At 39.7% G+C, this 16,414-nt stretch overlaps 1 protein-coding gene across 1 annotated transcript; it reads left to right on the top strand.

The window, feature by feature from the left end:
- The first annotated feature begins 4,301 nt into the window (after nt 1-4,301).
- On the top strand, nt 4,302-15,392 carry slc22a16 (solute carrier family 22 member 16). The gene is made up of 8 exons (XM_041064918.1): nt 4,302-4,563; nt 5,438-5,914; nt 7,230-7,347; nt 9,274-9,835; nt 10,748-10,875; nt 12,921-13,030; nt 13,439-13,538; nt 13,697-15,392. Exons 1-8 carry the CDS (start codon nt 4,520-4,522, stop codon nt 13,853-13,855), a joined length of 1,698 nt encoding a protein of 565 aa, XP_040920852.1. The 5' UTR covers nt 4,302-4,519; the 3' UTR covers nt 13,856-15,392.
- Nucleotides 15,393-16,414: the final 1,022 nt, after the last annotated feature.

Genomic DNA, 16,414 nt, shown 5'->3' with positions numbered 1-16,414 from the left:
AACTTTATGGTCAGCAGAGCACAACCTGCCACATGCTGGTTTTGTTTTGTTTGCATGTACTGTGTTAAAATACACACAAAAGACACCGAAAGAACAATATGGTGGTAAATGAAAGCAGAAATTGGAATAAAAACTTGATAAGTGCAGTGTTATTGGTTCAGATGGATTTATTACAGCAATATGCTCAATAGTTTTTCTAAGTCCCAGATTACTGGAAGGCTTGTTTCTATGGTAATGAGAAAAGACTATGAGAGAAGTTTGCATCAGAAGTTGCCTACCTACCAATCATTATTTATTTATATTAGTAATTATTATCAGTATATTAATTCTCTTGTCAGAAGCTGGATTTGTGGAGTGGAATAGTTAAAACAACAGTAAGTGTGGAAAATCATTTACAGGTGTCATATACATGTTCTTGGTATCGCTGGAGACAGCTCTAAGTGAGTAAAGGAATAAAATTTGATGCTAAACTTGCAACATTTCCAGCCACTGATAAGTAAACATCTGGTAATTCTGGCGTTGGCTATGTAGTGACCATAAATCTAGTTTAGTAAGAAAATGACGAATGAATGAAGAAAGAACAGAAAAAAGTCAGGTTTGGGAAACAGATGCCAGTGAAGAGATATCCCACTGACAGTCTCTACTGCCACCGAGTGGTCTGTCATGAACACTAATTACCATATGGATTGGATTAGAACTGATTCTCAGTCTGTGAATGCCTGAAGTGATGTAGGTCAAGTGGTAATTTTACTGGTAATCGCACTGGAAGCAATGAGAGAATGAGGAAAGAATGCACCGCTATTAAACTGAGAGTAGATTCCTGTTGAAATTATTACATAAAGTGAATAAAGTGAGGCCTGATACATTTGAGAATAATGCAAAGCTCAGGTGCTATGTATTTATACACATGTATGTTGTGTGACAATATGCGATTGGAGGTTAATGTGACTAGTTACTTGTGATTGTTATGTGCCTTTGATTACATCCTGACAAAGAGCAAAACAGCTAAGGGGCTCCACATGTTTCGGAGCAAAGTTTCAGAAAGTCTTTGTTGTGGGTTTTTCAGACTGCACACAGGAGACATTTTTTCTCTCTGTAGATGGCATTACAACATGTTGCAATGATTTGTCGGGATCTGGCCAGAAGCTGCTGCCACATGTAATGCATTTGTGCAAGTCTGTCTCCTCTCCTCTCCTCTCCTCTCTTCTCCTCTCCTTGTCTTCCCTGCCAAAATAAGGTCCAGAGGGCAGAGGTCAAGTGAACTTGATCCGCATCCTCCTGATTTAGCAGCGCAAAGAAGTCAGTGCAAAGGTCAAACAGAGGTCACGCAGAGGCTCACTGTTTACTCTGCAGATAAATACCATTGAGGGCACTGGAAGCTAACTGTTGAATTTTGATGGCAAAAAATTTTCATAGTAAAATCTTTACTGTGACACGTCTGAAAGAATTCAGTTACATAATTCAAACTTTTTCAAACCCCTAACAGATTAGATACATTATTTTTTTTATATCCAGTAGATAGATCGATCACTTGTTTAAACAAATACTAAGCACTAAGTAAAGGTGTTAGAAGCTAAGTAGAAAATGTAAACTGAGACTCCTAGGAATAAGGAGTGGAGGACAGAGGAACAATGAACATCTCAACTACAAGAGGAAAAGTGTAAACCCAGCTTTGGCTCACACGAAGAGTAGGTACATGTGTGATTATAGGCTATAAAAAGGTGTGAGGTGAGGTTTACAGACTAGAAAATTCCTTATTAGCGTTAGAAATTTAAGATGCAGGTTACTTTCAGGTGGGATGAACTTGATGCTATCAACAAATAGCAGGTCCTCTGATATATGTTGTGGTGTATGCAGGTTTCACAACAGAGCAGGTAAAACTGGACTAAGCTGGACTGAAATAGGTTAGCCTGCTAAGTAAAATAAAGGCTTTTTTTGGCTGGAGAAAACACAGAAACTCAGGCAAACTTATCAAAGTCTTGCTTGGTGGGAAGCAGCCAGTTGTGACAGGAGCAGGTGAAGGTTAGAATGTGTTTGCTTTTGGCTGGGGCCACACTCAGACCCAGAATAATCCATATTCAAACCTTTGTTCACTGTCACTGTAGTCAGATCAAAAAAAAAAAAATCAATACACCAGGTCACAGACTAATTCTGTAACTCCAAACTTAATAAGAGTGTCTGTCCAAAAAAAACCAAATCTGCTCTAACGTCTTTGTTTCAAACCTTCAACAAACAACAGAACAGAACAGGACATGTGTAAAAACAACCATTCACAGCACAACCACAATGACCACATGTTTTATCAGCTCCCTCTCAATATCTTTAAAACCAAGTAAGGAGGTGGACAGTAAATAAAAGCTGACAGGTCAGTGGGAGGAGGAGGGAAAAAGAGGTTAGAGTCAGCAACACAGCTCTTCAAAGAAATGGATCAAACTCCAGCCAGAGGTCATGAACCCAGTGTCAATAACATACACTGTATTTAGCTATAGCTAAAATTGCTGCTATAGCCTATATATCATCAGAAGTAGCTTGTACTATGGACCAATCAGCAACAACATTACTGGTTTTAATGTTGTTGCTGTATGGTGTGTATATATACAGCATATATATATATACTGTGTATATATTAATTTATTTCTATATCAATATCAATATCTGTCTCTACATATAAAGCATTCCAATGCATTTCTTGTGAAATCCAGCCTTGTGGCCCAAAATGTAAGCGGCAGTGTGGAGGAAGTACCTATTTCAGTTATACTTCTGCTCTTTATTTCCCATCTGAGGAAGTGGAGCAGATGGCAAGTCAGTGTGATGGCAAAAGCAAACATTGTCATAGTTTGTAGTAGTAGTCCTGCTGAATCCGACCAAGGCAAGGTGCAGTAAGTCAATACAGCCACAGCTGCTGCACGTTATCAATTATTAATCAAAGACTCCAATAGAAGCTCTTGCTGAAACAGAGACATGGACACATTGGATTTCGTATTAGGAATTCTCAAGTGTTTTTGGGAAACACTTTGTCTGATCTTTGATGCATTAACAAGAGCGTAATCTAAAATGTCATTATAGCACTAGCATGGGAAATAACAATGGCACCAAAATGTATCATGGCTCATTTAAACTAAATGCAAATGACTCTTACATCGATTCAAATGCAGTCTGACAGGTCAGTGGCTTTACTGTACATGTCAGCTAACCTTGTGTGGCCCTAAGGCTCAGAAAAGTTCTGATTTACCCTGGAAGATTAATTTGTCCATGCTCATCAAGAAAATGATTAATCAATTCATTGATTAGTTGATCAACAGAAAAGTAATCGACAACTATCAATCATTTAACTATTAATTAAAACTTCCAAATATTTCATGGCTGCAGCTTCGGAATTCTGAGAACCAAATTTAAAACAAAGTTGAATGTCAAATGAGTAATCACTTAATTAAGAAAGCAGAGAGCAGAATTACTAATAACTGGAGGGGTGTAATTGTACACACACCCCGTGTAAGGTTATTGGAAACCAGTACTGATGAAAAGTGTAGCAAATGCATAATAACACTGAGCCACTACTTTACAGTATGTTTCATATTCTTCATAGTTCAGAGGTTTGACAGCTAAAAGTATAAAGAAGAAGAGCTTTTTTCATTTCCCCTCCTCTTCTGATTAATTGATACTGAAAATAATCAATAGTTGCAGCCCTGGTTTGGAGAGTGAGCGGATGGAAGTGAGGATGCAGCATGTCGCTGGTTCAGAGGTTGTCCATGACCTTGTGACAGTTATGAACTCAGCAGCTCATTACCACTACGCTTAAGTTGTAAACGCCAGGCGTATTTACAGTCGCCGTTTGTCTCCCTTGCTTTGGAAGAAATTGATCCTGACAGGGGTATCACTTCAGAGGAAATATTGCGCCATGATGACTGAGGCCTAGTGTTACAGGGGTGGATGTTATGCAAAGACAGTCTATTTACAAAAGAATAAACAGCCCTGCTCCCAGACTATTCCTGTCTTCATCACTTAGGAGATCTGCAGGCTGTGATTAGCTGAGGTGAGAGTTTATCAAAAAATGTGTCCGTAACTGTGAGGTGTAAGAAAAGCAATCAGGTATTTTCAAAAGTGCTTAGTCATACCAGCCTGACATTCATGAGGAGCCAATTTACATGATTACTCCATTGTATGAGAAAAATATAATGATATAATCAATATAGTGATAAAGCCTAATCAAGGGCCCATTCATTATGATCGGCAGGGCCAGTTCCTGTCAGATAGCACTCAGGCCAGAGAGATCTGAGAGGCTATAAAATATAATCAAAGTTTTTTCCCCGCTCATTTTGCAGTTGAAAGTGTTTGTGTGTGAGTATGTGAGTCTGTACAAGTGTTTGTGTGTGTGCGTGTGTGTGCGCCCCTCCTACCCTCACTCCTCTCCGTGAAAGCCACAGTTTGTTGGTAGTTGGTGCTGAAGCGCTCAGAATCCGCTGGCCGCCGGGGAGAGAGACGCACCGGGAGCCTCGACGCACGAATCCACCGTCAGAAAATGACCGTAGAGAGAGTATTCGACGAGCTCGGGCATTTCAACAGGTATCGAGAGCATTTCTACTCTTCTCCAGACGCACGATGTTGGCACACTTCCTTTGTTCTGTGAAGGGGTTTGGGGGTATTTTTTGTGGTATCACCAAGAACCAGTTGGTGTAACTTTGGAACAAGAACCTCTCTACGAGTTTTTTTATTTTTATTCCGCGTTATTTTTATTCCACGTTACAAATGCGATTTCGAAAACAGTCAGCACGAACAACTTGAGTTCTCGTACCATTTACATTTTTTGTTACTTACTTTAGGACACTTATTTTTTTTGCTGTATCACTTGTGAGTCCACGCTCAGTGCGTCATCTTTGTAGATTTTTGAAAAATAACTGCTGTAGAAGTATATATCTTTTTGACAAATATAATTTTCTCACATTTGAAGTCTTCTGAAAAGTTAAAAATGCCAGAATATAGGTCAAGTTCTTTTGGGCTTGCCTGCCAAACATTTTAATTTTTCACTTTAAAGTAATAAAAAGTTTTGGATTCTTTTAATTTCTCTCTTAATCATGTTTCCTCACAATGACTCATGAAAGCACATGTTAAATTAATGTTTTATGTGCCATTTTACATTTACATTTCTGTGCAAGTACATGTATTTTAAATATGAAGGGATGAGATCATTTCACATGATCACAGAACAGTCCAACTTGAATCACCTGATATCTAATCTTATCTTGTTTTTTGAATAGGTTGTTGTATTCATTACAGTCCAAAGGCTGTCTCTCATAAATATTCATACTACAAGGCTATAATATGTGTATTATGAAAGCCTTTTAAGACTCGTTAGAAGATGAGCAGTTAATGTTATGTTTTTGGAGTTATCTCCAGCTCTTGTGTCAACGTATTTTAAATGTATTTTCTTTCTCTCCAGATTTCAGGCATGTCTGTATTTTGCAGCGGTCTTCCAGGCCATAGCTTGTGGGATCCACTACCTAGCCTCTGTTTTCCTGGTGGAGGCTCCAAATTTTGTATGCAGTGTGCCCGGCAACATCACTGATGTCCTGTACGGTAATCTGACGGGATCCAGTCTGGAAGAAATCCTGCCGGTCTTCAAATCAGCGACTGGGCCCTTGGTGGTGAGGACGGCTGAAGGAGAACAGTGGGAGCTCAGTCGATGTCGCTGCGCCCTGCGCATCAACCCAACAGACTTTACCTATGACTTTGATGGCAACAAAACAGTGAAAGCCTGTGGTGGGAACTTTGTTTACGACAAAACCGAAGTTCACCAAAGTATTGTGACGGACTGGGACTTGGTATGTGAAAAAGAGTGGCTGGCCAAGCTGTGCCAGCCCACCTTCATGCTTGGGGTGCTGATCGGAGCGCTGGTGTTTGGCGACGTTGCTGACAGGTAAGCAAGGGCTGCAGGATGATGGAGGCTGAAGAGGGAACTCACATGGGGGGGGGGGGGGGGGGGGGGTAAATCATGCATGAAGCAGAGTTTCACCATATAAGGAATGTCTTTTCACATGTGCTGCTACTGCCTTTATAATCCTATACACAAGTAGTCATAACTTTGGGAGACATGTTGCGCTTCTGCATCAGCATCAAATGTGACATTGATTGCACACCCATGGTAAGCATGGAGGTGACGAGTGAAAGGAAAAGTGGATGTTAGGTGTGGATGATGGAACTGAAGTATGATACATCGGAGAAAGAAAGTGAGGAAGAAGTGGTGCAATAGAACAATAGAATGGGGCAGATCAGGTGACCTGGCCCATCAGCAGCCAGCTGCTCAGCCAAAACTGAAGTGGTCGGTATTTAGAAGTAGGACTCTAGTCAGAGCTGAGGGTACACTTGCTTTGATGTCCGCCCAACCATCTCTTCTCATAGATCCCACTAACAGTTTAGATAGAGGAGGGTAGGATTAAGTGCTGATGGCAGTAGTTATTATGGATGAGTTCATCATTACTGCACCTCACTGTATCTGTCCTTATGTTTTATGCATTTTTATCTATGAATTGATTTTACTGGGGTGGGCATTGACAAAGCCTTGGTCCCCATGGCTCACATTGTGAGGTCAGGTTTTGCTTGTCAGCGATCCAAGAAAAGTTGGTCTACAGCCAAGTTCAGTCACCTTTCATTCAACCTTTCTTGGATGACTGAGAATCTTCACAGACTGCTTACCAATGAGTTACAGTGAGCACCCAAAGGGGGTGTGGAGCATCCCTCCCATGTTAAAAGCAAAGTGTAATCGCACACTTATGGTTCATACAGAACTGGTTAATTGTTGAAGTCTTTTTCAAGCAAAAACATTTGATTTGTTTCATGTTTTTAAATGAGTGAACTCACTGCTTTTTTTGGTCTTACATAGCTGTAAATTGAATATTTTAACCATGTTGGTCAAGCAAAACAAGACATTTCATGGTGTAATGGGACATTTTCACAGTCTACTGAGTTTTAGGTCAAAAAATGAATCCATTGATTGAGAAAATAACTGGTAGATTGACTGATAATGAAAATAATCATCACTTGCAGCCCCACAGCTAATGTATTTTGATGCAGAACTTTTCAAGTCTTAGAACTTAAGTCCTTTTTGTAACTGCAGCTTTATTCAAACATGTAATATACTACATTTCTATGTCCCTTTTTTTCTATTTGTCTCTTTCTTTCCCTGTTTTTCCTCTTTCTTCCTCTCAACCTGTACATGTTTTTATCTTTTCCAGAGTTGGTCGTGTGAGGATTCTGATGTTCACCAGCCTCTGTCAGTTTGGGCTCGGAGTGGCTGTAGCCTTCTCTGGAAACTACTATTTTTTTGTGGTGCTCCGCTTCCTCCTTGCCATGGTGAGTTCACCGTGTGTATATGTGTATGTGTACTTCTGCACTGTGTATGGTTGTGTATTTTTGTGTGTGTATTTACTTGTATGCCACGGATGGTGCCACTGAGGGAATGGCAGTATGAAATTCAATGCAGTTACAGGGACTTTAGCCGATGAGGGCAATCCAGTGTGAAGGTACATTTTGCATACATTTTTCAAAACACCAATATTAGTCTATAAATTTTGAAAGAAGTCTCCGTTATGAACGCATGCATTCTGAACTGTTGCAAAAGCTCACATGGGATAAGGGAGGTGCCTTATTTTCCTCTTTCTGCTTGTAAACAAACACGTGTCCTTAGGTTCACTGTGTGACCAATTTCTGAATGTTGCTCTACAGAACAATCTCCCAGCCAGTTTCTCGACGAATATATTAGGAGGCACCTCCTAAATGGATGCAAGCCAAAGCAAGATGTTTGCTCCCTCTGTTTATAATAAGTATGTCACTAACTATAAATGTGTAACTACAAATGAATATGTACTGTATTTCTGCCCTCTTCTGGCTGGGGCCTAAGTTGTTATATTTAGGTTGCATTAGTTTCAAAGTTTTTACCTGAAAAACAAGTAAGGTAGAATAACAACAGTTTTATGATATTGTAAAAGATTTGAGAAATCATTTACGTTCATTCATAACAAGAAATTCAAGAAACAGACATTAAACCAGAATTGCTCACATTTTTCACAGTCACAAAAACACATTACATTACCAGAACCTCTTTTCCGGTAAAGGTCAGTCGGTGCAACCGTATAAAAAAGAAACTTGACCACCAAATTATACATAAACGATCATAAGGAATTTAAGGGATACATAGCAGTAGAGCAAAGAAAGCAATAGAGACTTCTGTGTGTCTTTGTATAGTTAAATGTAGGTGATTTTATGTACAGAGTAATACATGATATGTGCATAAAAGAACATGTTTACAAGGCGAAGGAAGAGAGTCGCTACAGTTACAAGCCCGCGTGGCAGTAAAGTTGTGCAGAAAGAGACCCTACAGTATGTCCACTGTTCCACTGCTCTACGTCTTCTACCATCCCCCTCCAGTCCTCCTCAGCTACAGCTGTTGTTTTTCACATAGAGTCAGACTCTCAGACCATGTAGGCTCATACTACAGAGCCACTCTTTACATGGGGCATATTCTGTCTTATAAGCAGGGATTTAAAGCCTGAGTACCACCATATTTATTACACTCTCATGTAAAGATTCCTCTTTTAAAGGAGATCTGGTAAAATAAACAGCATTAAACATGTTTAACTTTAAGTTGCAGATATATCAACATGTAATTGTCCATATAAATCTTCCTGTGATTTTTTTTTTTAATGGTGGTGTGTATACATAGAAATGACGGGGAGCTGGTTACGTGAATAGCAAATGGAGAAAGCAATAATGCCCCTTTTCAACTTTAAAGCCAGACTATGTTTGAAAAGACAAAAGGCCACACTGTTTCTTTAACAAAAGAATATATAAGTTGATAAAATTCACCCTTGCTCACTTCAGTACACGCAGGAGTTTCACTGCTGCAGTCTGACTTGGTTTGATATGACCAGCAGCTTATGGTGGCTCATGTTAGCAAACTTTAGATATATAAAAGTCTCTGTGTAACCGTTTGTTGATTTTATGTTTCTTTTCTTCTTGTGCCACTCTTACATTCTTGTGGCCACTGTGGCTGCTGTTCAGTAAAAGTTACAAGTGCTGAATATGTGGCTAAAAACAATGAGAAACTCTGTTTAAAATCCTTTAATACTTAACACAACCAGACACCGTGCATTCTGTGGTAACAATACTGACACAAAGCGCCCATAAATACAGTTAGATTACTAGCTCACTGTTAGCTTAACATCACAAGCATCTATATTCATATTGTCCTTTCCTCTTTTTCATCTTTGATCTTTGCAGGTGTCCAGTGGCTACCTCGTGGTGGTGTTCGTCTATGTTACAGAATTCACTGGCATCAAGGTACGCACATGGACCTCCATGCACGTGCACGCAGCTTTTGCGGTCGGAATCATGGTGGTAGCTCTGACTGGTTACTTGGTGCGGGTCTGGTGGATCTACCAGATCATCCTCTCCATATGCACCTCGCCCTTCCTGCTCTTCTGCTGGAAGTTCCCTGAGACGCCCTTTTACTTGATGGCCAAGGGCCGCTACAAGGAAACTCAGACCCTGCTGGATGCGATAGCCCGCTTCAACGGCCTTGAATGCAGGCTGAAAGCAGAGGAGCTCCTAGAGCCAGAGGAGAGAGAGAATGGCAGAGCTCTGCTGGAGCAGGAGGGAGAGGAGCGTCCATCGCAGACTGAAAAGAAGCTGTCCATCCTGGATCTGTTTGGAAGCTGGAGGATGGCGGGTCGTACATGCACAGTGTGGGCAATCTGGTTCATCGGCAGCTTGGGCTACTACGTCTTCTCTTTAGGCTCAGTCAACCTGGGAGGAAACCAATACATTAACCTCTTCCTAGCTGGTAAGTGAGTGGATAATGAGGAGGAAAATAGTGGTAAAACTATTGCAAAACTATACAACAACATCCTGCTTGGGTCATCCAAATGTTGATACTTTTGTGTTTGTAAATGGGTTAGGCAACTGTTGACAAGCGCTGTACCTCTTTACACACATTTCAGTGTTTGCAGGATATTCTTTCAGGTAGCCTGTTTAATCTCATAACAGATCTGCCTTTTCCCATGTAAACAAATAGGGCCATTAGCTCTGAGCTTAATCCAGCCCTGTTTTTCTAAATGGGCAGAATAGTATTCAAACATGTCTGGAGAATCTCCGCCATAAATCTGCGCTCTGTGTATGTTTGTGCTTTATTCTCTCAAATATCATGTTCATCTCTGGGGTCGTATCTTATGTGGAGAATATTTTGTCATTGAGAGGATAGTAAGAACGTTTGCTGTTCTCTGCTATGACTTTGTTTTACTGCTCTGTTTTTGGGAACACAGAGGGTGAAATTACGCTGCAAACAACAAACCACAACTAAAGCTTGCTGTCTGCCAGCTAAATAGTTTTGCTGTTGCTTTTTATCTAATAAATAAAGTAGGATTTGTACTGGAAGCATCTTCTGTTAAACAAACATTATATTCCATGAATATATATCACAAATGCTATGTTTGGTACTATTAATGTCAGTGTTTGCATTAAGTTTCCTTTTCTTTTTCCCTCTTTGTAAATGTTGATTTAATGTGCTTCCTTTAACATCCAGAGGGAGCATTTATGATCCCACTTATTTCCTGTGGAGACATACCACAGAGCACATTAATGAAGCCAGCATTTCAAATGCATGTTATTTAGGTCCCCTAGATAGAATATCGCAGTGTCAATGTGTCAGTGCTGTGATAACCTCTGATTGAGAACTGCTGTGAATGGCTGTTTCCAGGTGCAGTGGAGTTCCCCTCTTATCTGGTTGGCTGTTTTGCAATGGACCGGATTGGAAGGAAGAAGACTTGTGCCCCAGCTCTGCTCCTGGCTGGAGTTGCTTGTATGCTCATCATAGTGGTTCCTGGTGTACGTATACAAAGAGCGTGTGTGCGTGTGAGAGAGACAGTGTGCGTATATGTTTAAGAAAGTCAAATGTTGGTATTCTCAAATCTTAAAGTATTATAGTTCATGTTGTCCACCTTTGTTGCATCCTCAGATGTATAATGAACAGTGTTATTTTTGCACTAATTTGACCCCAAATTTCGAGCAGTGCTGCTGGACACACAAATCATTGCGTCACGATCGGTGCAGGCAAATTATCCTTTAAATGTTATCACATGCATTTTTTGTCAAATCCTGATGTCTAACTGTATCTGGAGCCTTACACATGTGACTCTGCTGTCAACCGAAGGTGTCCATGAATTATGGGGAGTCATCTGTCAGGGCCAAGCCAGAAACAGAAACAGGATTACTGTAATATTTTTAAAGTATTTTCTGCTCGGGCACAATCTGTCTGGACCGTTAGCTCTTGAGTGTATTGTCCTAATATTGCCCCCTTGGCCACAGGACTACTTTTACTGTTGAGCTCTGATAAATAACACATGCAGTTCCCAGTGTGTGTATGTATGTGTTTTCAGCTATGACCCAATTAGTACTGCTTAGGGGTGGATTGACTAACTGCTGGTACTTAATGTCCAAGTAAATATGGCCTTTGACCTTGAAAGCCATTCTGAACAGAGAACGTTCAACAAGCATGACGTCAAAAACAGCGGCATGCAGAAAGGAAACAGTCGAGGCGGTATCTCTATTTTCCTTCTCCTTTCTTTGTGTCACAGAAGTGAATTGAACTTCTGCAGGCCTCCACAGGAAGACACAGTCTAATGAACCTTTCTCTGCAGATTTCCATATACCAGAGTGTATGTCCATGTAAACGACATGGACAAATACATCTTAACTTGGTAAACATGCCACAGTCTCTAACATGACTAAATACGAGAGAAGAGTTTCATACTGTTCAGATTCGCTTTAATGACTAAGAAGAAGACTGCACATGATTTTGTTTTAGTGACAGTTTCCTTAGTCACAGAGCAGTACAATACAATCTCAAGTCTGTATGGTAAATATATAAACAACCAGCAACCACGTTTAGCTTAGCATAAAGACCAGAAACACTGTGAAACAGCTTGGCTCTGTCCAAAGGTAACAGAATCCACTTACCTTCACCTCTATGAGCATATTATGTCTGGAAAAACAAAACCAAGCTTACGTGTCTCTTCTCAAGGTTGTCACCAAACTCTTGTGGCTTGGGTTTTATTTAGGTTTTCTTTTAAGTTCTGAAGATTTGTAATGCTAGTGTTTCTAACTCTAGCAGTGAAATCTCCACTCTGTCTCAGATTTCCTAGGTGGTATGGAAACTCCTTTTTTATAATGGCTACTCTGACTCATGGCTACCTACACTACACTGTATTAGTAAGGGAGTTACATTAATAGCTCTCTAAAGCCTAACATTTATGCTTATTTCATTGGCTTTACCTATTCCTTATCTGTATTCTGTCCAAATATAACCACAGTAAGTTTTACGAAGCATTGCACACTGTGAAAATCTGGACAAGATTACCAGTGTTCAGATTCAGAAGAGACAGGAAAGCGTTTCTTTTTCTATGAAAACCTTCCTGTCATATACACTCACACTGTGAAGCTGTCCCATTCAAAGATACGTATATGTTGTATAACAGGCCTTGCAAGGACTTCACTCTAACTGTATTGCTGTTGACACACATGAAAAATTCACATTCACATATGAAACCCTTCTAGGGTTAGGGTTAGGGTTAGAAATAATTTTGTTTAAGAGATTCCCATGCCACAGAGCATAATAGTGAAGCAAATGAAAAGTGAGTGACTGAGGGATCACATCGGTTTATTAGATCAGTGTATTAGAAAATGTGATTTGAGTTAGCATGAACTTTGCTCTTGTTTAAAGCCTGACTAGAGTTGGTGGCCTGATGAAAAGTCTGAATGAAAAGGTCAAGGTTATGATGACATCAGCCATAAAATTACATTTTGCCCTTCAAAACAGAACTATGTTCGTGACTGACCAGCTCACTTCTTTACTTCCCACCCCTTTTCCACAGGATATCCAAGCACTGGCCATCGCTCTTAGCATGATAGGGAAGTTTGCCATCGCCATTGCCTTTGGTCTCATCTATCTGTACACTTGTGAGCTTTATCCAACCATCATCAGGTAAAAACTAGTAGTAGTAGTGTGTTTGTTAAAACTGGAGCAGTATTTTAGAAATCGGGTGGATGGGTGCATTATTTGGTCTATAACTTAGTAGCATGAAGAATAGTTAACTTGTTTCCCAAAGCTTTAACATAAAATTCATGCCAAGACAGACCACAGCATTATTTGATCTTTTTTAAAAATGTGTTTTTGTTTACATTCTTCACAGCCCTTTGCAGTTTCTAAGCATTTAAATGGCTGAGTACTAACAGTGTTTTACCATTTAAGGAAAGACAAATGTGTGTTTTTACAGTGTTAACAGTAATTATTTTTCTTTATTTTGGTGGTGGGAGGTCTTATATCTGTAACCTGATGTCACTAAATTTGTCCTGTCTAATGTTGTTGACCCCGTGCATGATCTCTCTCCAGGTCTCTGGCAGTAGGTAGTGGCAGTATGATGTGCCGTGTTGGCAGTGTGGTAGCCCCCTTCTGTGTGTACCTGGCTGATGTCTGGATCTACCTACCTCAGGTATACATGTTCTCTTTTGGCTGTTTCTCTCAGAACTGTTTTCACCTTGTCCATTTTGTCACCTCAGTGGCCTGGTCCTATTTATCATAGTTTATCTACAAGGGTAAGAAAAAATATATAATAAATACTATTTTTCTTTCATCATGACCTCTGAGCAGCTCATCGTGGGAATCCTGGCCTTCATTATTGGAGTGCTGACATTGCTGTTGCCTGAGACCTTGGGCAAACCTTTAACAACCACCTTGGAGGAGGCAGAAGCTCTGGGACGCAAAAAAAAAGATGGGTTGGAGATGAATCAACACGAAGCCAAAGCCTAAGCTGTGCACTGCTGGAAAATCGGAGAGACAGACATACGGAGAGAATTGGACAGAATGGAAAAACAGAATGGAAGAAAGAGAGAAGAGATGATGGCTGCAGAAACTGAAACAGTAACATCATTGTTTTATTGGATTGCTGGAAAAAATGGAAAAGAAGAACAAGATTTTATCAGAACTCTTGAAATGACGCTCTTGTTGACATTTTGTCCAGCAAAGTGACCACCAGTTTAAACCATTTTGCCCTCACACAGATATCAGTAATGAAACGATTCGTCACAGATACAGTGCAATCAGAATAGCCCGTGAGTTCAATGATCAAAAAAATCACGTGCTGTGCGTGTGGAGTGTGTGTGTGCATGCATAACTTTTGTGTCCTTGGAAACATGAAGGAAAGTAAAGGATCATTTCAGTTTATGATAACAAGTCTTATTTTTGTAGTTTTGCCCAATATTTCTATTAGTTATGATAAAATTCTGCTCTACCAACACCATCTTTATCTTGAAAGAAACAGGGAGTCAAGCTTTAAGTATAGCTAAAGTGTTGTTTTGTTTAAAAACTGTCTGATCATGTGGCTGCTCGTGTTTCTTTCATCATAGGACTCCTTTTTAGCAATGTTTCAGTGTTCCCCGATTTCAGCCTACTGGAGTACAGTGTTAATATTACTGATAGGACCAAAACTGCAAAAATAAGACTTCATGTAAACCAAAGAAGTCATCATGATTACGTCAAATGCCTCAGTCTGATTTGGTTTAAACCAGTGGTCCTAATAGGTGCAGATCATGGCTGTGTTGTCTTTGTTTTACACACACATTGAAATGCATCTCATATATTACCACCATCCAAACAACACGATGTGTTAGTCTAACATCAAAGAAGTGCCTTTGATTTTTTTTTTTTAAGTCACCTTTTAATTTTTTCAACTATTTTTTTCTATTTTTTCTCAGGGCATCCACTTTCTGTTGTCACTGTGAAACTATCATTTTGAAGGTATTTTAATTTTACACTCTGCTTGATATTATCCTCAATTCCATCTCATTTAAGGTGCCGTTGCTGAGCTTTAACTTTGTTATATAATGTGAGTGTATGTCTGTGCATGTGTGTAGGTTGGTGTCCTAGATTTTTTCATTCTTATACCAGGTATGAAATCTAGAAGCTGGGCTTACAGAAGGAGAAGTATATAAAGTAATACTGCATTACGTCAGGTTCAAAAGTCAAGGTGTGATCTTCAGATGTTTGGACCAAAGACAGGAATGAAGCACAACATTGTGGAGTTGTATTAACCTGCTTTTTTTGTTAGTACACTTCTAGCATGTTTCTGTTTTATATCAAATCATTGTGTTGTGTTTTTATCTGAAGAACAAAAAAAGTTATGACAATCAACTGGTTTCCTAACAGTGATGACATTTGATCACCAGGCGATGAAAGTACTCAGGTTCAGCATTAAGTTCTGAACAGTTTTACAATCAACAGTAAGATCTTTTTTTAAATGTATATAAAGTTGTCTTGTTAGTATTATTTTTATTTCATTGTGGAAAAATAATTAAAGATGGCTAACACCAAGGTTGTTGGCCTCTTTAAAACTACCCTTTCTCTCTCTCTCTCTGCCTATTCACATGGGGAATTGGATGGTTCAACCTGATACTGGAAAAGTAGCGAATCTATTTTTATCATACTAGGAATACAGAGCAGGTCTTGGAACAGCCCACTGACACTGACAGGTTCCTATTCGTCAGTGGAGAGGAGGTCCCACTGCCACACTGCCAGCTCCCTCTGTACCACCCAGCACATGAACAAACCCTCTGTGTTCAATTTTGGAGTAGAAAACTCTGCAGATGCATGACTAGTTTGTGTGGATGGAAAAGCCAGAGTAATGCACTTCACTTGAACCTTAGCAACCAGCCTGCTAATGTGAACTTCCAGTTTTGTCATGATACTGATACCCCAAATAGTGTGTGGTTGTTGTTGGACACTATGGAGTGAAAACTGTGTTGGAAATCCCCTTTCAGTGTGTGTGTTGTAATTGTATCCTTATGAGGACCAAATTAAGCTTAAGACTTCGATTAAGAGGATTTGGTTTTTGCAAAGAGAGATCCCTTCCTCAGATAGCTGTTTGAAGGTTACGACTTGCTTTTAGGGTTAAAGGCTAGGAGAAGTACACAATTGCCAATCAGGGTCCTGACAAGTATATGATTACAAATGTACTAGCAGTACTTCCACTGTAATAAAAACACACGGGAAAGGCTGGAACAAGGGTTACAAAACAAATGGCAGTAAATTGTGGACCATTATATACAGTATTTTTTTTTAAATGAATCCCTGTGACCTCAACCAATGAATGGACAGACACATAAACACACGTATACAACGTCCAACTCCTGCTTTTTTTGTTGCAATTGGTAAGTAACCTTTTTTTTCACAGCAATTTTCTGTGGTTAGAATTTGTTGGTGATACATTTTTTACATGTCTGGCATCTTGTCCTTGTTTTTTATCCAGAGTAAGATGTGGAGGGTGAAGAAGAAGCAGACGGGTAATTCTTATGTTACCAGGAATACAAGAAA

This window comes from Toxotes jaculatrix, chromosome 19 (genome assembly GCF_017976425.1).
Source record: "Toxotes jaculatrix isolate fToxJac2 chromosome 19, fToxJac2.pri, whole genome shotgun sequence".
NCBI classification, from domain to species: domain Eukaryota; kingdom Metazoa; phylum Chordata; class Actinopteri; family Toxotidae; genus Toxotes; species Toxotes jaculatrix.
Note: the sequence above shows the minus strand (reverse complement) of the source record. Positions and strands in the feature narration are given on the sequence as shown.

Coding starts and splice junctions, on each gene's coding strand:
- slc22a16 (XM_041064918.1), top strand. CDS start 4,520: ATGACCGTAGAGAGAGTATTCGACGAGCTCGGGCATTTCAACAG. Junction 10,876..12,920: donor TCATCATAGTGGTTCCTGGT/GTACGTATACAA, acceptor CCTTTTCCACAG/GATATCCAAGCACTGGCCAT. Junction 13,031..13,438: donor CTTTATCCAACCATCATCAG/GTAAAAACTAGT, acceptor ATCTCTCTCCAG/GTCTCTGGCAGTAGGTAGTG.